The sequence below is a fragment of the Leopardus geoffroyi genome, chromosome B4 (genome assembly GCF_018350155.1).
Source record: "Leopardus geoffroyi isolate Oge1 chromosome B4, O.geoffroyi_Oge1_pat1.0, whole genome shotgun sequence".
In the NCBI taxonomy this organism is placed as follows: Eukaryota; Metazoa; Chordata; class Mammalia; order Carnivora; family Felidae; genus Leopardus; species Leopardus geoffroyi.
This window is the reverse complement of record NC_059341.1, coordinates 126,725,343-126,752,111: the sequence shown is the minus strand read 5'-3', so window position 1 is coordinate 126,752,111 and position 26,769 is coordinate 126,725,343. Positions and strand designations below refer to the sequence as shown.

Below are 26,769 nucleotides of genomic sequence, written 5' to 3'. Positions count from 1 at the left end.
CTCACTCTTTGTGCTATAAAGTTCTGTGGGTTTTGACAATTGCATGGTATCATTCACTCACTATTACAGTATCATATACAATAATTTCTTCACCCTAAAGAAGTCTCCAGTGTCACTTCCTCCATTTCCCCCAAACCTCTCACAACCACCAATGTCTTTACCACCTCTTTTTGATCAAAGTGTTTTGCCTTTTGTAGACTCTTCCACTTAGTAATATATAATTAAGATTCATCCATGTCTTTTATGGCTTGGATTGTTCATTTCTTTTGATTGCTGAATAATGTCCCACTGTATGTATGTGCCATGGTTTGATTATCCATTCACCTATTGAAGGACATCGTGGTGGCTTCCCTTTTCTGGTAATTCTGAATAAAGGTGCTATAAACATTCCTATGCAGATTTTTGTGTGTGTACAAGTTTTCGAACACAGTGGATGAATCTCTAGCAGCACAGTTGCTGGATAGAATGGTAGGACTATGCTTAGTTTTGTAAGAAACTGCCAGACTGTCTTCCAAAGTAGCTGTACCATTTTGCATTTCCACTAGCAATGAATGAGAAGTCCCGTTGCTTCATACCCTCACCAGTGATTTATATTCTCAGCTAGGAGTCTTGCCATTCTAAAGGTGTGTACTAGCATCTCATTGTTGTTTTATTTTGCAACTTACTAATGACAAATGATGTTGAGCATCTTTTCATATGCTTATTTGACATCTATGTGTCTTTGTTGAGGTGTCTGCTCAGATCTTCTGCCCATTTTAAATTGAGTTGTTTTCTTATGATGGAGCTTATGAATTCCTTGCATATGCTGAACACAAGCCTTTTATCAGATGTGTGTTTTGCAAATATTTTCTTCCAGTCTGTGGTTTGTCTTTCACAAAGCAGATTTTTCAATTTCAATAAATTTTCTTTCATGGCTCACGAGTTTAGTGTTGTGTCTGGAAACTCATTGCCAAACCTAGATTTTCTCTTGTTTTCTTCTACATGTTTTTGGTTTTGAATTTTACATTTAGGTCTGTAATTCAGTTTGAGTTACATTTTGTGAAAAGTGTAAATCTGGGTCTAGGTTCATTTTTGTTTGCATGTGGACATCCTGTTGTCCCAGCGCCATTTGTTAAAAAGATTGTTTTTGCTCTACTGGATCTCCTTTCCTTTTTTGTCAAAGATAAGTTGACTCTATCTGTGTAAGCCTATTTCTGGGTTTCCTAATTTGTTCCATGAATTAACGTGTCTATTCTTTCACCAATACCACACTATCTTGATTACTGAGATTTATAGTATGTCTTGAAATTGGGTAGGTGAGTTCCCCAATTTTGTTCTTCTTTTTTAAGATTGTTTTGGCTACTCTAGATGTTTTGCCTTTCCACTATAAATGTTAGAATGAATTTTGGTTATATCTACAAAATAACTTCCTAGGATTTGGATTAGGATTGCATTGCATCTATAAATTAAGCTGGGAAAATGGACATCTTAACAATACTGAGTTTCTAATCCATGAGCATGGAATATCTCTTCATTTATCTAGATCTTCTTTGCTTTCTTTTATCAGAGTATTGCAGTTTCTTCATGAAGATACCAAACCTATTTTGTTAAGTTATGTGTTATGGTCCAGAATGTGGTCTTGGGTGAATGTTCCACATAAGTTTGAGAAGAATGCATATTCCGCTCTTGTTGGATGGAGTACTCTAGAAATGTCAAATAGATTGAGGTGATTGATAATGCTGTTCAAGCCACATGTCCTTATGATTTTCTGTCTGCTTTATTTATCAGTTACCGGAAACAGGGGTACTGATCAAACAAACTGTAACAGTGAATTTGTCTATTTCCCACTCAGTCCTATGAGTTTTTGATTTATGTATTTTGATGCTTTCTTGTTAGGTGCCTTCACATTAAGGATTGTTTTGTATTCTTAGACAACAGACTCCTGTATTATTATATGTCTCATATTATTCCTGATAATTTTCCTTGTCCTGAAACCTGTTTTGTTTGAAATTAATATAGCTACTATATCTTTCTTTTCTTTCTTTTTGAGACAGAGAGAGCACACAAGTGGCGGAGAGAGGCAGAGGGAGAGAATCTTGAGCAGGCTCCATTCCATGACCCTGGGATCATGACCTGAGCCAAAATCAAGAGTCAGAAGCTCAATGGACTGAGCCACCCAGGTGCCTACATCTTTCTTTTGGATACTGTTAGAATAGTATGTCTTTTCCATCCCATTATTTTCCCCTCCCTGGTAGCTATGCTAAAAACATGGCAACCTTTATGCTTCCTTCTGTCCTATTTCTCAGGTGCTCCAAATAATCAGATGAAACCTTCCACACTATGCATTTTTTTTTTTTTTTTTTTTTTTAGCTAGCCACGTTACACTTCATAGGATACACAATTTTTATAGGAAGGTATATGTACTCCCAAGCTGACTCAATGCTCTTTGCAGAGACAATTTCCTTCCTTCCTTCTCTCATTTCCTCCTTCATTTCCTTCCTCCTTCCTTCCTTCCTCCCTCCCTTTCTTTCTTCAAGTATAATTAACATACAGTGTTAGTTTCATTGTTTTTGTCTTTATGATGTGTGCAAACATTTTCTTGTCTTTGCAGATTGCATTCTTCTGTAGAGTAGTGGTTTGCAAGATAGCTTAAGAAAAAAATAGGAAACTTATTTTAAAGATATTAGGTATATTTAGGGAGCCCGGGTGGCTCAGTCGGTTGAGCGTCCGACTTCAGCTCAGGTCATGATCTCACGGTTTGTGGGTTCAAGCCCCGAGGCGGGCTCTGTGCTGACAGCTCAGAGCCTGGAGTCTGCTTCAGATTCTGTGTCTCCCTCTCTCTCTGCCCCATCCCTGCCCATACTCTGTCTCTCTCTGTCTCTCAAAAATGAATAAACGTTAAATAAATAAATAAATAAATAAATAAATAAATAAATAAAATTAAAAAACATTAAAAAAAAAGATACTAGGTATATTTAAGAACACAGAGCTAGATAGTGACAATATCAGGACCAGATCATTTATTTTTAATCTATCTGAATCTTTACATTTAAGGCAAGTTTCTTACAACATACAGTTGGGTCTTTTTTTTTTTTAATCTACTCTGACAATTTCTCTCTTAATTGGTATAGACAATTCATATTAAAAGTGATTATTGGCAAAGCTAGATTAATAACACATTTATAACTGTAGTCTGTTCATTGCATTTGTTCTGTTTCTTTTTCTTCTGCCTTATCTGGTTTTAACTGAGCATTTTATAAGGTTTCATTTTATCTCCTCTATTATAATATTAATTATATTTCTTTTTAAAAACTTTTTACAGTTGCCCTAGTGTTTCCAAAACACATTTTAACTAAGTGCAGTCCACATTCAAGTCACACTGTGTAGGTCCTGTACAGGGAAGGCACATTCTAACAGAGTACTCTGAATTCATCTCACTCACCCGAAGGATACTGCTGCCATTTACTTCACTCATTCATATGTTATACCCACCCAATATATCATTATTATTACTTTAAACAGTAATTCTTAAGATGAAGAAAAATAAAAATAGGAGATTTTTCTTTTACCTTCATTTATTCTTCCTTCTTTGTATGGATGCAAGTTTCTGTCCTGTACAATTTTCTTCTGCTGGAAGGACATATATCTTAAATGTTTATTTATTTTTTCTTTTGAGAGAGAGAGCACGAGTTGGGGAGATATATATATAGAGAGAGAGACAGAGGATCTGAAGTGGGCTCCTTGATGATAGTAGAGAGCCTGGTGTGGGGCTCACACTCACAAACTGTGCGATCATGACCTGAGCTGAAGTCAGATGTTCAACTGACTGAGCCACCCAGGCACTGCTGGAAGAAAATAGTTTAATATTTCATATAGGGCTGGTCTGGCAAGCCACATATTCCCTCAATTTTTATTTGTTTGAGAAAGCCTATTTCTTCTTCACTATTGAGGGATAATTTTGCAGAATATAGAATTCTAGGTTGGTGGCTTTTCTCTTTCAACATCTTTGATATTTCATTCCGCTTTCCTCCTGCTTGCTTGGTTTCTGGTGAGAAGTTGACTGTAGTTCTTATCCTCTGTGAGTAAGGTTTTTTTTTTTCCATTCTGGATTCTTTCCAGATTCACTCTTTAGTTTTCTGTAATTTGAGTATGATAGGCCCAGGTGTCATTTTTTTGGTATTCATTCTGCTTGTTCCCCAAGATTTTTGGATCTGTGATTTGGTGTCTGTCATTAATTTTGGAAAGTTCTTGGCATTATTTCAAATATTTCTTTAGCTCTGTTCTTTCTTCTTCTGATATTCCAATTACATGTCTGGTACACATTTCAAAATTGTGAGATTGTTTCATAGTTCTTAGATGTTCTGTTCTGGTTCTTTGTTTTGTCTTTGCATTTCTATTTGGGAAGTTTCTGTTGACCCATTTTCAAGCTTACTGATTCTTTCCTTGGCCATGTTGAGTCCACTTATGAGCCCATCAAAAGCAATCTTAATTGATGTTAGAGTGTTTTTTATCTCTAGCATTTCGTCCTGATTCTTTCTTAGAATTTCTATCTCTCTTATATTTCCCATCTCTTCTTGCATGTTGCCTACTTTTCCCATTAGAGCCTCTTTTATTTTTAAGTTGAGTTGTTATTTATTTTGAGAGAGAGATAGAGAGCAAGTAGGGAAGGGAGACAGAGAGAGAGGGAGAGAGAGATGGAGGGAGACAGAGAGAGAGAGAGAATCCCAAGCAGGCTCTGCACCATCCGCACAGAGCCGGATTCAGGGCTCGAACTCACAAACTGTAAGATCATGACCTGAGCCTAAATCAAGAGTCAGAAGCTTAACTGAGTCACCCAGGCAGCCCTCCCATTAGAGCTTTTAACATGAATCATGGTTATCTAAAAATCTCTGCCTGATAATTCCAACATCTGTGTCATATCAGAGTCTGGTTCTGATGCTTGATCTCTTCAGACTTTTTTCTTGCCTTTGGTGTGCCTTGGAATTTTTGGTTGAAATCCAGACATATTGTATTAAGTAACAGGGACTGAGCCTTTAGTGTGAGGATTATGTATTTCTGGCTAGAAGGTGGACTCTGTTTAATGTTTCCTGTAGCTACAGGTGCCATTTATCTTCTCTCTTGACTTTGGGCTTCCCTAAGTACTCCTCATCTGTGAAGTGTAAGTTGGTATGTATCTTGCAGCTCTTTCTAATAATTCCAGTTACTCTACTGGAGCCCTGTTGGAGAGGTGGTAAAATGTGAGGGAAGAACATACTGTGACCTCATTGAGAGCTCAGCATTCATGTGAGTTATGCCTCTGGCCTATGACCTTCACAAGTGATTCTCTACTGGCATAGATTTTCCTCCCTAAGTGAGACTGGAGGTTAGAGGGGGCTGAAGGGGGAGCAATGCCTTTCCCCCAGGTGGGATGAGGCTCTGATGTAGGCTTTTTCCCTGGAGCATAGTCTTTGTTATGGGCAATGCTCTGGATTGAGTAACAATGGTTACTCTTCCCCTGCCCCTGCCAGAGTCATTAGGAGATTTTTATAACATCTTCATCTGATAACCTGATGGGGTTATGGAAGGTAAAGCCCACAAAAGTGTGAAGCCCCCCTAAAACTGAAGGCCCCCAAAGTTTCTCACTTTCAGGCTAGTCTACACTCACTCTCTAGAAATTCATCAAAATTACCTTTAAATTTTCCTATTGGTTTATGGCTCCAGCAGCTTCTGCTCCAGGTAAGCAGATCTTAGATGTGTCTCCGGATTTTCCTGTTTCTCTAGATTTCAAGGTGGCAGTTTGCTCTGCTGTTATAGACTGAATATTTGCATTGATCTCCCCCCCCCTCCCCCCAATTATATGTTAAAACTCTAACATCCAATGTGTTGATGTTAGGAGGTAGGCCTTTGGGAGTCTATTAGGTTGTGAAGGTGGAACTTTCGTGAATGAGATTAGCGCCCTTATAGAAGGGACTCAGACAGCTCACTTGCCCTCTTTCCACCCCGTGTGAGGACCCAGTGAGAAGTGGCAGTCTGCAACCTGGAAGAGGGCTCTCACCAGAACCTGCCCACACTGGAACTGATCTCAGACTTTTCAGCCTCCAGAACTGCGAGATAAATTTCTGGTGTTTACAACCATCTTTGTTACAGCAGTCTGCCTGCAGACTTCGTTCTCTGCTGGGTTCAAAAAAAAAAGTAGATTTTCAGGTGACTCAGTTTTTGCTTAATGTAAGAATGGGAATGACAGACTCCAAGCTCTTTACATGTGGGAGCTGAACCTGAAGTCCCCTAATCCTTCCTACCACTCTGATCACATGTTTTTCATGTAAAGGATCCTAGATAAGCTCTCACAAATGTAACCATTATATAGAAGGGACTGGGATCTCATGAGTACAATTAAAAAACAACTCTTTCTCCCATTGTCCCTTCAGGTATGACCGTGCACTAGTTCTTGCCCCAGCTCCAGGTGGAATCTCAGGCAGGATTAATAACTTTCTCACTGGTATTAGATTAAAATTTTTAAAAACTTGGGATATAACTCAAATACCACAAAACTCACGCTTTTAAGGTGTGTGATTCAGTGGTTTTGGTATATTCATGAGTTTTAGCAACAATCACCACTATCTAACCCCAAAACATTTTCATCATCTCAGAAAGAAAATCCATACTCATTAGAAGTCACTCCCCAGTTACTTGCCAATGCCCCCAATCCCTGGCAACCACTAATCAATTGTCTCTGCGCTCTGCCTATTGGACATCTCATATAAATGGAATTATACAATATGTGACCTTTGTGTTTGGCTTTTTTTCACTTAGCACAATATTTTCAAGTTTTCTCAGTACTTCATTCCTTTTATGGCTGAATAATATTCCATTGTATGGATATACCATGATTTGCATATCCATTCATTAGTTGATAGACATTTGGGTTGTTTCCACTTCTTGGCTATTATGAATAATGCTGCTGGGAACATTCATAGACAGTTTTTTGTGTGGACACCTGTTTTCAATTCTTTTGTGTACACACATAGCTAGGAGCAAAATTACTGGGTTATATGGTAACTCTATGTTCAAATTTTTGAGGAACTGCCACTGTTAGATTTTTTTTTAAAGTCTTCCAGGCATCTATAAGAATAGCAAGTCTTGGGGCACCTGGGTGGCTCAGTCAGTTAAGCGTCCGACTTCAACTCAGGTCACGATCTTGTGGTTCGTGAGTTCCAGCCCCGTGGTGGGTTCCGTGCTGACAGCTTGGAGCCTGGAGTCTGCTTCAGATTCTGTGTCTCCCTCTCTCTCTGTCCTTCCCTTATTTGTACTCTGTCACTCTCTCTCTCTCAAAAAAATAAACATGAAAAAAATTAAAAAAAAATAACAGCAAGTCTTGTTTTAGTGATTTAAAAGTACAGAATAGGAGCACCTGAGTGGCTCAATTGGTTAAGCATCAGGCTCTTGGTTTCAGCTCAGGTCATGATCTCATGGTTCGTGAGTTCAAGCCCCATCCTGGGCTCTGCACTGGCTGTGCGGAGCCTGCTTGGGATTCTTTTTCCCTCTCTCTCTGCCCCTCCTCTGCTGCCTCTCTCTCAAAAATAAACAAACTTAAATTGTTAATAAATCAATAAATAAATAAAAGTGCAGAATAATAATTTAAAAATCCAAGCTCTTACCTAATTTACTAATTACAGTTCCTTCCCTTCTTCACTTTGGTCCGGACCCAAGCCTGGAGTAGAGCAAAGGGGGCTTTTATTGTCTCTACTTTACTGGTTCCACTGCCACTTATGGATCACGAATTCTGACTTGAGGTCTGCTGGGAGAGACAATTTGGTGAAAAGGAGGCACAGCCCCACATGGTGAGTTCAATTATCATCTGCACTGCTGCTGATTCTGTCTGTCACACGGCACTATGAGAATGTGTTTGGTAATGCCCTTGCGGGGAACTTCCTGTAATTCCTTTTGACCCGGGTAATGTCTCTCATATGCCCAGCCTTTTACAACTCAGTTCTCAATTGTGGGCAGTCTACCAATGTGACAGGGACTACTAATTACTCCCCAATATCAGTTTTACCCCCCTTCCTCAGAAATAGAGTCCCCAACTAGCTGAACACATGACAACTTAGAGTAATGAAATTTCCCAGCCTTGTAGCTGGACGTGGCCTATAACCATGTTCTCTCACCAATAGTATGTTAGTGAGAGTCATGTGTGCAATTCCTGGGACTTGTCCTCAGATTTGGGGAGACTGCTTTTCTCCTTCCTCACAGCTGGCTGCAATGCAGAGGGAATGGATGGAGCTAGAACAATCATGTTGGGCCGTCTGGTACAAGCTATGTGTTGAGTACAGCAGAACGAGACCAAAGGATCCTGGATCCCTAATGACTTGAACCACCATACCAACCCTGGCCTTACATTTGCCTGAGAGAAATTAACTCCTTTCTCTTTTAAGTCTTAAGAGAAATTTTCTCTCACTTGTAGCAAACTAAATCCTAACTAATACAATCCTTCTCTAGCTCTCTTGGATTTGCACAAGCAATTCTCTTGCTTGGTGTCCCCATTACAATAGCATGAGGCAGCCTCCTTCTGTGAGTCCACTTGGTCCCTGGGGAAACTCATGCATCCCTGTCCCTGTCATCGGTGAACATGCACAGCCCTGTCCCTCTCCACTTTCTCAGTCCAATGACCTCAGCCTCTCTTTGTTTTCTTAGGCCTGTGTCAGGCTTCAGATTTGACCCCTGTTGGGCACCCTTGAAGTTCCTCTCTTTTGGGTTGAAGGGAGGAAAGAATTTCCCTCCCCCAGTATCCCTTATAGGTGAGGGGAAGGGAAAATGCCAAAACAACCCAATTCTTCTCTCCAAAGAAATCCTTCCCCTGTGACCTCTCCACCTTCCTTTGTGAATAGAGGTGGGTGATTCCTGAAGTTGACAGAACAGGCTTCATCATCTCAGCATGCCCTGCATAGAGGGTCTAGCACTTTGACTTAGGAAGTGAAGATACTCTATTTTCCTCACCTTGGGGCTTTAGTCAAAAAGAAAAAAAAAAAAAAAAAAGATAGAGGACCCCAAAGCATCCGATTTTAACTTCCTTTTACATCACAGATTATAATCTCTGGTATATCCTCTTTCAGGAACCCTCTACAAGGTTGCCAATTCAGAATGGTTAATGAAGGTGTGCTTTCTTTACATCAATAGTTCAAAATTTTTATGGTCACAAATATCTTTAAGAAGTTTGTGAAAGTTGGGCCGTATCCTCACTCCTGCCCCCCAAGCCCCAAGGTACTTCAAGGACTCTTTTTTTCTTGATGTATATTTACTTTTGAGAGAGAGAGAGAGAGAGAGACAGAGAGAGAGAGAGAGACAGAGAGAGAGAGAGAGAGAGAGAGAGAGAGAGAAAGAGAGAGAGGTAGAGAGGAGACAGAGGATCTGAAGTGGGCCCTCTGCTGACAGCACAGAGCCTGACGTAGGTCTCAAACTTATGAGCCATGAGATCAGGACCTGAGCCCAAGTCGGATGCTTAACCAACTGAACCAACCAGGTGCTCCCCCTATTCCAAGGATTCTTATACCAAGTCACGCAGAGGCAGGAGTTCTCAGAATATGATCCATGACTGGTTGACTCTGGTCATCTATCCAATGGTCCATGCATGTAGTAACAAGTGGCAGAGCTGGGATTCAAACCTGGGCACTCTCTCCCCAAAGCTTCACTCCTAACTTCCCATAAAGACATGTGAGTGGGGCCTTCTTGGGCCATCTAGCCCAGACCAGCCACCAGCTGGACCCACATGGCATGGAGCTGCAGAACCGCCTGACCAAGCCCGCACAGGTTCCTGACCCACAGAGTCATGAGAAATAAATTACTGTCTTAAGCTGCTAAGTTTTGAAGTGGTTCAAGGCAGTAATAGAAACACTTTCCACGATGAGCATCCAGAACGATCAGAACTACTGAATACATGTGAGTTTAAGATTTTCTGAGTGAAAAGTAATAGTTGAGAAAAAACAAGACAAGATTGATGAAGACTCTCACTTTGATCTCCAGCCATTCATCATCAAGCTGCATATAAATCCTGGGTTAAAAAATGACAAATATCATCCCTTTCACAGATTTAAAACAAGTGGGAATAGTTTAAAATATTGGTATTTTTGTTTACAAAACTTGTTAACACTCTGTGTTATTTGACCTAAAATTGGTGGACCATGTATGTGTACTCTTTCACTGATGGATGAAACCAAAAGCCTGAGAAATATTGCCATGAGGACTTACCCATAAAGCTAGTGGGCAGCTGATCGTATTTCTAAGACATTTGGGGGATGGGGAAAAGCAGCTCCTGGAGAACTAGGTGATAAAAGGCAAGCTACAAAATACTATGGAATATCTGGTCCCACTGACAGACCCATTTGCTCCATATACTATGGAGGGGTCGCATGGATATAACATTAGGTCAAAGAATCAAGTTGGAAAAGTATATGTAGTATGTTTCTCTTTCTGGAGGATATATGTCTACATCTTAAAAACAACAAAAATACAAACATAAAAAATTTAAATTGTTATAGAGAACAGGAAAAGAATCAAGGCTTAATATAAAATGAAATGAAATTAAAAATTCCTAAAAGCCAAAATGAAATAACTGAGCCTAACTTTTTATGTTATCAGCAGAAACCTCACGGAAAACAATTCTAAATTACTGTTCAACTAGTAATTTGACTATATATCCCTAGTGACATGTACTGTATAAAGATTAAAACCACAAGAATATTAAATTCTCTTCAGTAGTCGTATTGTTGTTGGTATTGCTAGTCAGAGACTGTAGTGCAGGCATTGTGGGATACTAATTATGGTGTTGTTAGGAACTGGGAATTAGGGAGTTGGGCGTGGAAATAGATGTATTGTTGATGAAATTAAGAAACCTTGCAGTCCTGAATTGAAAGTAATAGCATGAACTCATGATATACTCTCCCTTCCTTTCTTCCTCTCTCCCCTTCTCTCTCTCTCTCCTTCCCCTTCTCGCTTATCTTTAACCAGCAAAAAGACCTAGAAACAATTACCTACTCAGTAGTAATCAGCATTCTTGGACTGTGGTCTTGAAATATCATTTCTCACAAAAAGAAGATGGTGCTCCTTGGAGAAATCATTGAAGTTCAGTCCTGGGATAGGAAACGTACAATAGGAGACTGGAACATCATGGCATACCTCAAAGCAAAGAAGTTTTCAAGGGCTCCTGGGTTTCTATTCAAAGTACTCAGAGCAAACTTGAATAGTTTCTTTTGGCCAAAGATGGGACAGTTTGAGCCTCAGAAAGATAATAATTGCAATGGATTGGGACACATGAAATAGGCTTAATTTATGGGTTCATAATAATACCCTCCAAAAGCTCACTGGTCCCCTCACTGGTATCTCATTGGTCTCACTGAAAGGATGCTAGGGAAACAACTCATTATTTTGAGAACTGGTGGGTAAAGGAAAAGAAGCAAGGACTTACCCAGCCTTCACTAAATGAAAATATATCTCTGGGTAGTGAAACAGTTGATGAAGGGGAGTTCCTCTAAACAGGTGTATCCTAGCTAATAAATGAAGAAGTGATAGAATCAGCATATCACCATTTTGCAACCTCTACTGAAGGAATGGAGCATGGGGCATCAGTGGCTGCTGACATCCCAGACAGAGAGACAAGATGTATGTGCCTCCAACTGGATGACCACAGCCACTTATGAGTAAATCTTGTTACAAAAATCAAACTTGAATCCAATCAAGCCTTTAGATCTAACTGCAAAGTTACAGAAGATGCAGAGTACAGAGAAGCATGTTAAACTATACTAGGGAAATACAATCGGCCAAGTCCACATTATGGGAAACTAGAGAGCAAATGTCCTGGCTCTTAAATGAATTGTGAATGAAAAAAGAGATAGGGACATGGGACCAGCATAGATTATAAGAGACTTAAAAAACATTGACTAATATGAACTATTTGGATTCCAATTAAAATACCTGGGAAAAATATTTATGAGACAATTGGGAAATCTGAACACTAACTGGATATTTAAGGATAAAAAGAGATTATTGTCCTTGTTATTTAGCATGACAATGGTACCCTGATTATGGTTTTTAAAGAGTCCTTTTAGTGGTACACATTGAAACATTTGTGGGTGAAATGATATTTGTAAATCCATGATTTCCTTCCCAACAACCTAGGAGGGGAAAGTGGATGGTTACAGATACAAAATCAGTAATGAATTGATAACTGTTGAAACTGAGTGATGGGTACATGGAGGTCCACTATGCTCTTTTCTCTAGTCTTGTAGATATATGGAATTTTTCATGATTCAAGTTCAAACAATAGATTGTGCATGCATGTGTGTGTGTGCGCACATTTGTGTAACTATATATAGAAAAAAATCTAGAATACTAATTGGTATTAAGACATCCTTCCCATCACATCTGGTTAGAGGGGAATAAAATGGGGGAGAATAATGCCTACCTAGCAGGGTTGGGTGGTGGGATGTTATACAAAGGGGCTAGTCCATAGCGCAATCTAAATTTCCTCCTCTAGCAAGATTGATCAAGTTGGTCAGACTCAAAACCATGGGACTCGTGGGGAGGACACCATGTTCTCATTATCTCCCTCCCTGCTCCCTTGATCCTTAATCCAAGAGCCCCCGCTCTAAAAGTGGAGGTGGGGGGGGGGGAAGGAGACCCCTAGCAGAGTCTGCCTGCTTTGTTCCTCAATTAGTGCCCTCACCTCTTCCTCCTGATCTCTGTGAATCCCCTTAGGGACTTGAGAAGACAAGTTAGCTAATCTCATCAGTCATGACATTGATCAGGATGTTCATTCGTTAATTAGTTAACGCATTCTCCCAGGAGACCTGCCTGCAGGAGTCTGACGGTGGGGACTTGAGGCTGACTGATGGAGAGAAAACTCTTGGAAAGGGCGCTAAAACATTCATATCAGAGGCTCTTTAGAGGTCAGGGGTGTTCTCTTGGTGTTGGCCTCTGTGGACCACTGAGTAGGAGGGAGACCAGGGGCTCCATGGCACCCTATTAAACTGCCACCTTCCACTCACCCTCCACCTCTGCACATGCTCAGCCCCTTTGTGGATGCCTTCAGACTTCCTCTTTCTGTCTCTCTGGTGCCCCACTCTGGATCCCCACTCCTCCTTCAAAACCCTTCTTTGGGTTGCTGAACACTGTTGTTTTTGGCTTTTGTTTGCTGCTCCTACTTCTCTCCATGCCCATCCATGCTTGTTGGTATCTCTGAAGTTCCATCTCTGGCCCTCTTCCTTCTGTGCATCTCTGGGGGTGGTGTCACACTCATTCCAATGCCTTTTATCACTGGCGACTTCCCACTCTGCCATGGAAGCCCCTGCCTCTCATCTCCAGTCACATGGCTGACTCTGGTGTCTCACAGGCACCCAACTCAGTGTGCTCCAAATGGCACACATCATTCCTCCGTCATCACTGGTTTTCTGCCTGTTGCTCATCTTGGTGGTTCACTACCCACTCGGGTGTCCAAGCCAGGACTTCAGAGCTCCTCCTTGATTCCTTTCTTTCTCTGACTTCCAAAGTCCTGTCAGTTCTAGTTCCTTGCTGTCTCCAACCATGGTCATCATTGTCGTCACCCTCCTTCTCCTCCTCCTCCCCACCAGTCCCACCCCAGACTTTCCATTCATTGTTTAATGTCCACTCACTCTTCCAAAGCCAGCTCTGGCAGTTGCTTCCTCTGGGAAAGCTGTCCTGACTGCTCAGAAGCTCCCATTTTATGATGTCACAGACTGGCTTCCCTTCGGCTGTTAAGATAGAGGAATCTAGTCTCACTGAGGCATTAGCTTCTACAAAAAGCATTTAAAGTGAAAACCCCATAAGTTAAAATTACTCTTGAAGACAACTTAAGCCACTCAGCACTGGAAGAGTTGGCCATTTCTTTGGCTGAGCACCCAATAAGGCAGTATCTTAAATTTAGGACCCAAAACGTACAAAATACAAGACCAGTACCCACAGTTGTCTGAACTCTAGAGACTCACATTACAGCAGAGATTTTCACACTGTGAGAGGCAGGACTATCTAGACTCAAAAGGAGAGTGGAGGTGAGAGCAGAGTTGCCAGCGTTGTTTAAATACTACCCTTCCTCTTCCTTTCCAGTGCTGAACATGTAGTTGAACTTGCCAAAGTTACATATGTGAATGGCAGCCTCTCCCCCACCCCCACCTCTTGTACTGTAGCTTCTGTCTTCCCTCCCAATTTTGAGCATTTGATTCATGACTTCATTCTCAGGACTTAGAATGGCTTCCTCCTAGAAGAAACAGAGAATGTTCGTTGAATGGATTAATGGTTTAACTCCATGGACCTCTCTAGAGATGGAGAATTCCACAGATAATGAAACAGCACATTATGCCATCTGAACAAATGAAGTGAACCCACAGGGTCAAGATCTCTATTGGCTTATCAGGATTGTAACTGGAATTAATGCTCTAAAGCAGGGTCCCCAAAGGAAAGCAGGTCTGAAAGGCTTAGATGACTCCAGATCAGCTGATCAGCAGATAATAATATTTCTTTGAAGCCTCTCCTGTGGCTGGACCAACTCATGGACGGGCTCTGGCCGGGTTCCGACTGCTGGTCTGCTTGCCTCTTTTCTCTAATCCAGGTTTAACGAGATGAGCATCATTAAGAAAGGCAGGGTGGTTATCCTTTAAGTGAACAAAGTGACTCTTCACAGAAGGACTGATTTTAATAACCCAGTGCAAGACCCCCTTTAAGGTACAGAATGATTCTGGCACATCAGTTAAGTGTTACACAAAACAGACGTGAGTATTCAAAATCAAAGGCGTTTTTCATTCATGTGAAAAAGGGATCAGTAAGCTGCATGAAAACTGGGGTGCATAAAAGTCCCTGGGGCCTCCGTCCACAGCAGGAAAAGCTCAGAGCATATTGGGCCCAGGGGGAGGCAACCTTGGCCGCCCATAACTCAGAGATAGAAGGCGGCGATCTTCAGGCGCTGCCTCTGTTTCATGTGCGGGCTCCTGTCTCTGATCTTTCAGCGGCTGCCTAATTGCCAGTGACTGTTTCTGTGGACACAAAGGTCTGCGAAATGTGTAAGGCCTGCATTTTTCCAAGGGAGACTTTTTCCTTTGCACATAAGCCAAAGATTCCTTCATACACAAATTCTTTCTTACGCAGGTCATCGGATTCTTATGCGGGAGATGTTAACGTGGGGTTCAATGCACACTGCCGAATGTAAATGTATATACACAATCTGGTAACTCGAGGGAGCAGGGATGCCGGACGGGAAGGCCAGCGATGCCATATGCATGCTCTGAATTTCCTTCACACGTAGAGACTGTACTCCTAACTCAGTACTGGGTGAATCAGTTGTTCATTTTCCAAGACTGGCCATGGCTTTACCTCGAGTCGACCATACCCTTCAACCCAGTCTCCACTGTGACCAAAGGCACACACGATAGCGGATATATATCGAACACTTACTGTGGGGGTCACATGAACAGACTAAATCAGCCCTATGAGTAGGTACTATTATCACCTCATTTTTCACAGATGAGGAAACTGAAGCTAAATAAGACGTCCAAGATCATCTAGCCAGTAGATGGTAGGGCCAGGATTTGAAGGTAGGCAGGATTTGAAGGACTGCAGTCCTTGCTTTCGACCATGGTACACTCTTGCCTCCTGGTTGGTGGGTTATGGCTGGCTGAGCTTGGCGTTCAAGGGTCTGAGGCCAAATTCAGGTTTAGCAGAGTCGCCTGCCATGAATGATTAGGGAACTGCCTAAGGGAATCCAGACACAGAATAGAAGCACATGTATGTGTATTTACATCCCTGACTACTTAAAAAGTCCAAAACATCTGTACTCTCAGGACTGTGCCTGTCTCAACCTCTATAAATATTTACTCCTAGATTTCTGTAACATCTGACATGGAGCACGGTAATTAGAGTAACTCTCCCTGCAGGCAGAGCAGGTAATGAATCACAAACAGCCTTCTGTTTCATTTTCTGGACCAGCGTTGATATATTTCAGGTCCTGATGGATTGTAGCCCTACTTGGGGTATGCAGGACCCAGAGGAATGACGAAGGAAATTGTCCAATAACTCAGAAAGACAGTTGCTGCTGCTGAGATTGCTGCTCGGGGGACCCTACTGCTGTCACCTTAAAGTGTGGGCGGTAGGTCAGCTTGCTGGGAGGGGGCTTTTCACTGACTTCTAGGGCCTTAGCACCCCATTCAAAGGATGGCAGAGTCTTTGGCTTTGGGGTGGACTGAGGACAGAACAGTCCCTGCCATCTTTGTAGGCAGGCAGATGCGAAGCTGGTTTGATGGGGTAAATGGTGAAAATCAGGGTGCGTCTTTGACAAAAAAAAAAAAAAAATAGGTTAGATCTCAAACAACATCAGGCAAACATGGGTAAAAATGGAAATGACAACTACCTCATTTGTTAGTAATTTTAACATTATCATCAAATGTATAAAAGCACATTTTAAAACAGGGATGAAACTTATTTAACATGATGGCCAATATGATGGCCATCAGTTTTATCTTATGCCATTTACAACTGGTACATTGAAGAAAAAACAAGGGCTGTGTCATGCTAACATTTGTTCGTAGAATGCCTCGGTTATCCAAAAGCACAGCAGCTATCCGTTTACTGAGAACCAGTCCAGGAACTAAACCTGAAATTGAAGCTGGAATTGTTCTCCTTGACTTTGCAATTTAAACCACTCTCATTAGCATTGTCTGGTTCCGGGGTTCTCAACTGTAGGAGACATTTGGCAATGTCTGGAGACATTCGGATTGTCATGACTAGGGGGTGTTACTGGCACCTAGTGGGTGGAGGCCAGAGGCACTGCTCGACATCCACGGGACAGTGGCTGACACAAAAATATTACTTGGCCCAGAATGTTAATAGTGCCAAGGTTGAGAAACTCTGGTTTAGTTTGGTGTTTACAAATATAAGTAGAGGAAAGGTAACCTTTACTGAGGGTTTGTTTACCTTGGGGCTGTGCTCTCCGTTCTAAGGCCCTCTTCACCTGAACTAACTCATTACTTGTCACAGCAAATCTATGGGGTAGGTACTGTTCTTACCCAGGCTTGCGTGAGGTGGATGAGGCAGATAGGGAGGTTACACCCTACTGAGTGCCTAAGAAGACTGAGACCCAGTATTAGAGAAGACTTGGGCCTCCCAGCTCTAGCCCAAGGCATGGCGGTGCCTCTGTTGCATTCACATGCGCACAACACAGGGCAGAGTGGCTTCTGTCTGTTGATAACACCCCCACCCGTTCATTTTCAGGGTAGCAGATAAGTTGCTCTTGGGGCTCCCCACTCTTGTAGGCACAGCCTCTGCAAAGAGTTGGAAAATCACAGCACCAGACTACCCCTGCAGACCCTAAGGAAGCCTTGCGGCACCAAGGGCATCTCTGCTGACTCTTTTGCTTCCGAACAGGCAAGGACCTGGTTGGCAGACTGCAACGACCAGCCGGGACAGAGACAGACGTTGCAGCTTTCCGAGGAGTGATTTCAGAAAGACCACTTTTGATGTGGGCTATCTTTGTGGGACTGGTCGGCAGCTCTGCGGGAGAGCTACGGAAGGGATAATGGAAAGCTCCAGGCTACAGCCTGTAGGAGGAACAGTCCAGTACAACTTACCGTGTAAAGAGGAGTGGACCACCAGCAAGAAAGACAGGGAAGCGGGCAGCTAGTTCCCAAGAGGGGGGTTCTTTGGCACCCCTAAACATCCAAAGGCTGGCTCCAAGGATGGGATGGATGCAAAACTCATCATGTAGCTTGCTTATGACAGGAAGCCTCTGTTGCAACCACCTGGAGGACTTGTTAAAGAGATTGCTGGGTTGCACCCAAATTTCTAGCAAATTCCCAGGTGATGCTGATGCTGCCAGTGCAGGACCACTGTTTGAGAGCCACTGGCCTAGAACCTCCCAGTAGTTGTTAGGCTACCTGACTCTCTGAGGTCTGTCATCATTACTTAACTGCAAAGGACATTCTTACCCCACTTTCTTCAAATACAGTATTCATAGGAGCCACTGTTTCAAGCACAGCAAATGCACCAAACCTCCACTCAAGTTGTATTAAGAACGTGAATGTAAGCTTCACCCCAGCATCCAAAACAAAAGAACCTGGATCTATCATCTGTTTTAATTTGTTCAAATCGTTCCTTGCCCCCATTAACGTGAATGATTGGGAGTCAACCAGACTTAAAATTTATTGCGCATGGAACGAGAGCTATCACCTTGACCTGAGAACCACTTGAACTCCTTTGACCACGGTCTGAGTGGGACTTGGGAGTGAAAATGTGAGTTTCAGGTTGTTCTGAAATTCTCTGCCATACCTTGATCACAATAAATCTGATGTGCATGAAGCAAATCTCGTAATTGCTTCTGGAGCCTACATCTGAAATCCAGATTGGTGGCTTGGTTTCGGCAACACACAGAACATACTTCTGGATTGCCACCATTTGTTTGTTTTTCCCATTCGAAAACTGTCTCTTTAAAGCTTGACTTTAATTTCCCATCAACCTTGGCCCTATGGGACTGATGTAGTAAAAACCCAACTTTTGGTCAGCAAATGAAATAAACTGTTTTCAAGACACATCTGGAGTAAATATGGATGGTAAAGAGGTGCTACTTTTACCATCACTTTTCTGACCATCCGTTTCACAAATTATTTACAGGTCTCTCAGAAACCGGCTTCTCTGTTACTCAGTCGGCCGAGAAGCGGCCAGGCCCAGCCACCGGCCCTGATGTGCTCGTTCTCATGTGACTCATTACTGCAAATGGAGGTGTTGGCCCCAAATGCTCTGGAGCAGCTGAAAACTATCTCATTATGTAGCACCCAATCAAGGCCGTTTTCTTCTTTCTTTTTTTAAATCCTTTTCTTGACTCTCACCACATGGAAGCGTTTTGAGAACTGGTTCTGAGGGCTTCGGGAAGCGATTCCGGGACTCCCCGCGCCGACGACAGGCCTCACTTTGATGTCTGTGCTAAATGGCTGTTCCGGGGAAGTGCGCGTTCTCTGATCCCCCACCCTCCTTCCTTCCTATCGCCACCAAACATGGAGGCTTTCTCAAATAGGTTTTGCAAAACCGGAAAGTTTCTGCACTTATTCCTAGTTTCCAAACTCTCTCTTGCAAAGCGGACCCAGTGTTTGCCTGTCCTCATTCCTGACGAAGCCATACAGAAGGGCGGTCCCAGCAGCGCTGTGAAGGGAATATGGTCAATGATAACATAACAAACGTCTGTGAACACCTGTCGTGGGCCAGGCACTGTGCTGAGCCCTTTGGATGTACTATCTCCTGTAATCTTAAAAATGGCCCTAGGTGACAGCACTGCTATCGTTCCCACTTTGAAGATGAGAGAATTAAAAGAATACAGTATGTTCTACCTGGGACGACAAAGCCATTAAGTCTTTCTTATACAGCTATTACGCTGTGTAAGAGACAAACACAGGTTTAGAATGTGTGTCCTTTTTTAAAACTTAAAAGTGTAACATATTTAGAAAAATGAAAAACCCAGAGTGTATATAGCTCAATGAATTTTCATAAAATAAACAGTCATGTAAAGAACACTCGAGCCAAAAAAAAAAAAAAAAAAAATACATTACCAGCACCCAGAAGCCCCTTTCCTGCACCAGTCACTAGCCACCCACCCTGCACAGGAACTGTTATCATGATTTCTTAGATCTTAGATTAGTTTTGTCAATTTTTGAACTTAAATGGAACCAATATGTATTGTTTTGTGTTCAACCTTTTTTTTAATCCAATATTACAGTTGTGAGACATATCTGTGATAGTGTAACAGTTTTTTCATTGCTGGCTAGCATTCCATGGTGCGAACATACCAAAATTTATTCTATTGTCAATGGGCCAGGGTTATTTATAAATTTGGGCCATCACAAATGATGCTATGAGGCACATTTTGGAACATCGTGCCTACTGATGACATATATGGATACATTTCTGCTGGGCGTATATCCATCTGGGAGTGGAAGTTCTGGGCACATTCAGCTTGAACACATACTGCTAGCCATTTCAACCTGTGCATTATAAGTTGGCAAATGACTTGAGGGGTATTACAGACTGAACCGTGTCCCCCCCCTGCAAATTCATATGCGGAAGCCCCAAATTCCCATGTAACTGTTTGGAGATAGAGCCTTTAGGGTGGCAATTAATGTTAAATGAGGTCACAAGAGCCCTAATTTGACAGGACGGGCATTCTTTCAAGGAGTGGAAGAGACATCAGGGCTCACTTGTTCTCTTAGCACATACCAGAGGACACAGTGGGAAAGTGACCATCTGTGGCCAGGAAAGAACAGAGTCCTCACCAGAAACCCAACCTGTCAGCACCTTGATCTTGGACTTAAGCCTCCAGAACTGCGAGAAAATAAATGTGCAAGCCACCCAGTCTGTGGTGTTCTGTTGTGACAGTCTAAATAGACTAATACAAGGGGAAAAGTGGTACAGAAGTTTGGGCTCACCTCAATGAGCTTGCTTTCTATTTAGGATCTTGGCCTTTCTTGTTCTGGTGTCCTGGCAACTCTGAGCTCACAGCTTCGTCTCTCCAGCTCTTGGACTCTGCGAAAGCTCAGGTCAGGGCTACGGCCTCTTAGTGGCTCTCATGTGGTTTTCAGCCCCTCATCCTTGTGCCCCTTCCAACATGGCAAAGCCTCGAGGGAAAACAGGCTTTGAGGGTGGCCTGTCAAAGTTTACTCTGTCATTACTGGAAATAGAAATCTAATTGGTAGTTGTTAAAACAAGGAACTTACGAATAGCTGTAAGAAACAGAACTCCAGCAGGACTAACTCAGCAATTCTGACCACTTTCAATTACAGTATTTCTCAGAGTCAAACACCTATTCAAGCGTAGAATCTGCTGGTTTTTGAAATATCAACCTGACACAATTTTTTCCTCTAAGGAGGTCTCTGTTTGGAACCCACACTTTCTAGATCTTTGTTAGAGAACAGAGAATTTCCTAAAAGGATAGGCAATTGCTCTCAGAATGATCAGAATTGCCTGGAATTGTTTTGGGGGAAAAAAGATGTTTAAGAAATACAACCATTCAGTGGCACTTGAATAAAATGCCCCATTTGGTGACTGAAAATCAGAATCACAGATGAATCCCAAACAATGCGCTCAGAGTCAGGAAGCCTGGTCCCAAGGCCCATCCTATTCCTCCATGAGAGGTGGGGCGCTGGGGGACTCAGCCACTTGGTGCCTCAGTTTCTTTGGCTGTATAAAGGGAATACTCACATCTGTCAAGTGTTTTCAAGTCTCCAAAGCACAGGTGATCATCTTGCCTCAGGAACACCCTCAGCACTGCTGGGGTTAACTCCCAGCACTGACTGCAGGGCTGAAGTCTCCGCCTCCTTCACTGGTTTCTGAGCACCGGGTGGAGGCCTCGCCTACCCTCTTTTTATCCTCAGTACCTTGCCTCACACGTGGCGGCACGGAATGATAAATGGCGTGCTCGGGCCTGTACCAAGCACACAGGGGCTCTTCTGACACCGGCCCCGAGTGTTCCCCAAAATGGTGTGCCACACACTGGAGGGCAACTGTGTTCCCAGCGAAGTCGGTAAGTGGAGTTGTCCCATCATGGGAAATGGTCAAAATCACTCTAGAAAACCCCTTAAACAGCCCACAAGGTACAATTCGGGTTTCGTACCGCGGCGCATAACAGCATCTAGTACAGCAATCGTTAGGCACTGTCAATTTTAAGAACTAGAAAGGAAACCAACGACCCAGCATTCAAAGCTCTCTGCCCCTGTAACACCTATGGAGCCCCTGAAATGACTGGAGACATGTGGTGAGGGCTGAGAAGGCCCACTCACCTACTGTGTGTCCTCATCCATTCTGCTTTGACCGTAAAGCCTCTAGGACTTTTACACCAGAATTAGAGCTTTTCACTGTGAAGCAGACAAAGTGCTGTTCAGGCTGGGTTCTCAAGTCAGTGACTAGCCTGGCTCCTGGCACATCCCTCCTTTGGAGAGTCCGAGAGCTTGGTAAAGGCTCTGAAAAAGTTCCGGATACGTTTAACTTACATCCAGTTTCCCAACCTTATCTGACACTTGTTTCTTATTGGCACATGGTACCTACTAACATTCTATGAAACATCTTCAGTGTGACATGCCACGGATGGAGCCCTAGACCATTACTGAAAGCTTTTCTGACTTATTTTATAAACAATCCTTGTTTACCTGCCTTCAGGGCAGAGAGATTCAGAACAGATTGGAAGGAAATAAGGGTGAAGAAGGTTGTCAGATTAAAAAGAAAATGGACGGCTAACATCCTGGCAGGAATGGAAGGCACAAATGAATCACAAAGCACCCATGGGCTTATTTTCAGGGGTTCAACAAATATTGTTGCATAGTATGATCATGGAGGTTCAAAAGAAGAGCATTTGGGTCCATAAGAGAAGGGGACCTCCTTGGTAAGTTTAAGATGGTAGGAATACATTTATTACATTTCACCAAGATGAAAATGTGTGGGCATCTAAAGGCAAGACTCAATAGTTGGGGAGATGCCCACAACAGTAGCAGGTAAGAGAGCCATCCCTTCATCCGCTGCTCTCGACCTTCCCCCCTTCACACTCGTCCTCTCCCTTCACACACTGTTCCTAATCAGCCCTCTCGACAGAGGCCATGCCAACTGTTCCAACAGACTTCAGATCCTACAGGTGTCATAGAGTCTTGAGTTCTGTTAGCCGGGAAGGCACTGTGGGGAATATTAACCCAAAATGTTCTTTTTAAGGAGGAAAGTCTAATGAGTTGATTTCAAGATACCAGAACATAAATAAAAGTTTATCTTTTAGGTCACATCCACTTGTGAATCAAATTCAGTACAGGAACGAAGAGACTGCATCCCAGTCCATACTGGTGGTGTCCTTCCCAGGGCCCAAGGCCACGGAGTCAGTCTTCAGTGTAAGAAAGCCTCTCCATCTGTTTTTGTTTTTTTGAGGGAGAACATTCAAAGGAATTGTTCACAGGAGCAGGATCCTCAATCCCCTCTGCTTTCCACTGTGTCAGAAATAGCGATTGTTCTCTTTAAATAATCACCGTTTCCATCCTCACTCGTTATATTTGGACAGTTTCAGCCGGGGGATGATGTTCATGGACTGCAGCTCCTGGAAGAGCAGCTTGCAGGCATACGGGATGCGGAGGGAGGACACGTGGCACGAGGACTTGCAGTAATGGCACCTGAAACCCAAGTCCGCATGTGTTAGAGGGACGGGGACTCAGAAACCAAGGCCTGCGTGTAGAAGTGCATAGTTTCTCTACAAAAGTCTACCACCATCCCATCAGTTCTATTCTGTTTTTCAGGGTTCAGTCCTGCTATCAAATATGTGCAGATATGTGCCCCCCCCCACTCCACCTCCTGAAAAGCAGCATCCAAGGAAGCAAAAGAAAAAAACCAAAACAAGTATCACTCCTGCAGTTTTAAAAGCATGCAATTTTAATCAGTTACTACTATGCTTCTAGACCATTCTCTTTAAAATGCAAAACATCTGCCTATTTACTTATTTTGAATGAGGCCCAGAAATCTGAGCCATCTCGAAGTTATTCAGACTTAGACTCTGGCATTGTGGAAAGCTTTTTAAATCGATTCAATCTCCATGTATTTGATAAAAATCTATTACTGTACTATTCACGGCAAGATGCTCAACAATTACAATTTGATCCGTCCCTGAGATACTTGGAAGTGTGATGGGGAAGATAAGACTTTCATATGGAATGTGGTGTCCAATCCAATGCGATTTATTTTTCCAGTATTCTTCAAGTTTGGTTCTATCAGTAGAAGAAGCTACTGTACTTACAACGTTCTCTCCCTGTGTGCACATATTCCCAATTGATCCCTACAACAGCCCGTGCTCCTAATCAACATGCCTGCTATGCCAAGGAGGGTTGTCTTTTCTCTTCCTTCAGGAAGAGCTAGTTCACTAAACCTAGGTTTTAAATCAATGGCTACAAATGATGAAGAGTCCCCAGGAAGAAAGTGAATTATCTTCTGAGGTTTCAGATGAACACAGGACTTCATCCTGTACCTCAAGGGTCTGGGGCAGTCAACAGAGTGGGTAAATGAGTGCAAGAGATGAATATGGACTAGGCTTAGAGGATTCAGTGCTGACTAGGAACTGGAGGGGACTCCATCGTGAGCAGGAAGGGCCATAGTGGAAGGCAGTAAGGCAATATGAGTAAAAGTGTAAATGTGCATATTATTTGATTCATCGCCAAGTGGCAAAGATGAGCTCATGAGAACGTTCACGGTTTATAACAGCACAAAGCAGGAGACTGTCCAAGAGGGAACTGGTTTGTAGTTACAGGACATTTACACAGAAGAATACTGGGCAGTCATTAATCGTGATGATGTACACTCATATTTGTTGAAATATAAAGGTGTTCAGGACACACTCTGGAGTCAAAAAAGAAGTTTGCTCAACAGCCTGGTCCCAAGGAGGTCATCAGATGGGTTTCAGGAAATATATGAAGCCCCCAAAGTCATATGTAACAACATTTTTTTTCTAAAGACCTCCTTAATACATTTTTTTTTTAAGTTTATTTATTTTGAGACAGAAACAGCACAAGTTGGGGCGGGGCAAAGAGAGAGGGAGAGAGAGAAAACCCTAAGCAGGCTCTGCGTTGCCCCTCATGTGGGGCTTGAACCCACGAAGCCACGAAATCATGACCTGAGCTGAAACCAAGAGTCGAACACTTAACTGAGCCACCCAGGCGCCCCAATACATTATTGTTTAAGAACTATGTTTTTAATGTGCCTGGCTGACGTCATTTATTCAGGCATCATGTGGATGCTTTAATTAAATTGGAGAAATGGATTTAACTGCAGCAACTTCTTGCTGATTCTAGGTCACTCTAACTTCAACCCAGGCTTATCTGTTCAGAACTTCCATACTTGCTGGTTCATAACCCAGAAAGCCCACTAATCTTTTCTATTATTAAATATTTCTCCATCACTTAAAATGCTCCTATGCATGTATGTATGTGCATATATAAATGCATATATTTACACACATATATAAATTAAAAGCTATTATATTACCTTACCCTGTGTCTGAACAATTTCAAAAGGAAGAAACTTGACACAAACAACAGTTATGTAAACTCACTTCTTAGGGCAAAGGCGGCAAAAGGGGGAGGTGGCTGTGGCTTCACAGGAGAAATCGCTGTCCAGTAAAATGTCCTCTATGAGCTAATTATCTTAATAGGGATTTTCTTTTTTCTGTTTTCCTTCCAGACCTCTCTTTTGTGACTTATGCCCTTCGTGTCTTCTGCAGAACAACAGTCTTGCTGTAAACATCCCCATAGCAATGCCTTACTAATGTGCAAATCACTGACAAAAGGCCAGTTTCGAGGTTCTGAACTGCTCTAATTACTCAGCCTTCATTGTGCTGTTCATTAAAGAACGACTGCCTCCCACACACGCTGTGCCCCCTCCCGCACAGCCCGCACGCACGGGCAGGTAATGATGGCAAAGCCACGGCATCATTATGCTCCTCTGCCAGAGCGCGGCACACGCGGAGGCTGCTAGACGACCACACTGGGGTAGGATTTTTTTCTGTTGGCAACAAGGGGACAAGCAGGCCACTCAAAATCAGACACACAGCATATCCAGGTCTGTTTAATTACAGGAAAGACCTTAAGGCGTGTAACCTGATTTAGCCCCTTTTCAAAGGATTGCTATTAAAATACACAAGGAACACCTGAGCTTCGAAATCAGGCACTGCCATCACATGATGTCTAGATGAGACAGAAATGAAGCAGGAAAGAAGAATTAAACAGAATAATATTGAGATCAATAATTGCTTTCATTAGTTTCCCTGAATATTTAGTGAAAGAGATGGGAAGGTTTCAAAGTCTGTGAGTGAATCTGGTCTACCGCTCTCTTTCTGTCGTAGGTGGTGGGCACAGGAAAAAAAGCAGAGAGGATGGAAAAGGGAAGGAAAATTTTTTTTTAAGTTTACTTTGAGAGATCAAATGAGTGAGTGGGGGAGGGGCAGAGGGAGAGGGAGAAAGAAAATCCCAAGCAGGCCACACACTGTCACTGCAGAGCCCGACACAGGGCTTGATCCTATGAACCACAAGATCATGATCTGAGCCGAAATCAAGAGTTGGATGCCTAACCGACTGAGCCACGCAGGTGCCCTGGAAATTCTTTTTGAAGTTTCATGATCCCTATTGTTAATAAAGTGACTCTTCTGTACCATTTTTTCAAAGTAAATTACATAAAAATCCTTGTGCCAAATTGGAAGATTTCAGCATAGTGGAATTGGTCCCAGGGAGCTTCCTACTACATTTGTGTGGCTGTTGTTACACAGCCAGGACAATAAAAAGCAAATTCAATATGCATTTCAGAAGACGAACAGACGTCTCAGAATTGAGACAACCCCCCCCCCCCCGCCCCACCCTGAGTCACCAATATAAGAAAGAGCCAGGCTTATGCTTAGATTAATAATGTCACCCATTTCTGCACCCTCAGGAAAGGAAAGAGCTGCAAACGGCCACCTCCTGTGTCTGTTTTTAAATGAAGTGATTTCTTCACAGACAAGTCTCATCAACTTCTCTACACCAAAAACCATAAAATAACTGGCTAAAAGGTTTTGTCATTAACCTAGCAAGGTATATACACTACGTCCTAAGATGCCCCTCACTCTGACTCTTGATTGGCTTTATTCAGAATAACAAAGAGACTGGAGGCTTAGGATAGCAAGAAGTCCCTGCTTTTAGGGGAGACTCAGTGGGGCAAAGGTGGCCCAGGTATCCCTGGAACTCACTTGGGCCCAATTCTATCTCCCAGGGGACGGCGCCTCCCTAGGGA

The 26,769-nt window shown here is 42.7% G+C and overlaps 1 protein-coding gene across 1 annotated transcript in view; it reads right to left on the bottom strand.

Annotated features, from left to right (window-relative positions):
• Positions 1–22,370: 22,370 nt before the first annotated feature.
• The window catches only part of POLR3B (RNA polymerase III subunit B), a 104,530-nt gene continuing 100,131 nt past the window's right edge, over positions 22,371–26,769 (bottom strand). Inside the window, exon 28 of the mRNA XM_045465699.1 lies at positions 22,371–23,135. Coding sequence (XP_045321655.1) covers positions 23,006–23,135 — 130 coding nt within the window. The 3' untranslated portion in view covers positions 22,371–23,005. The remainder of the gene's footprint in view (positions 23,136–26,769) is intronic.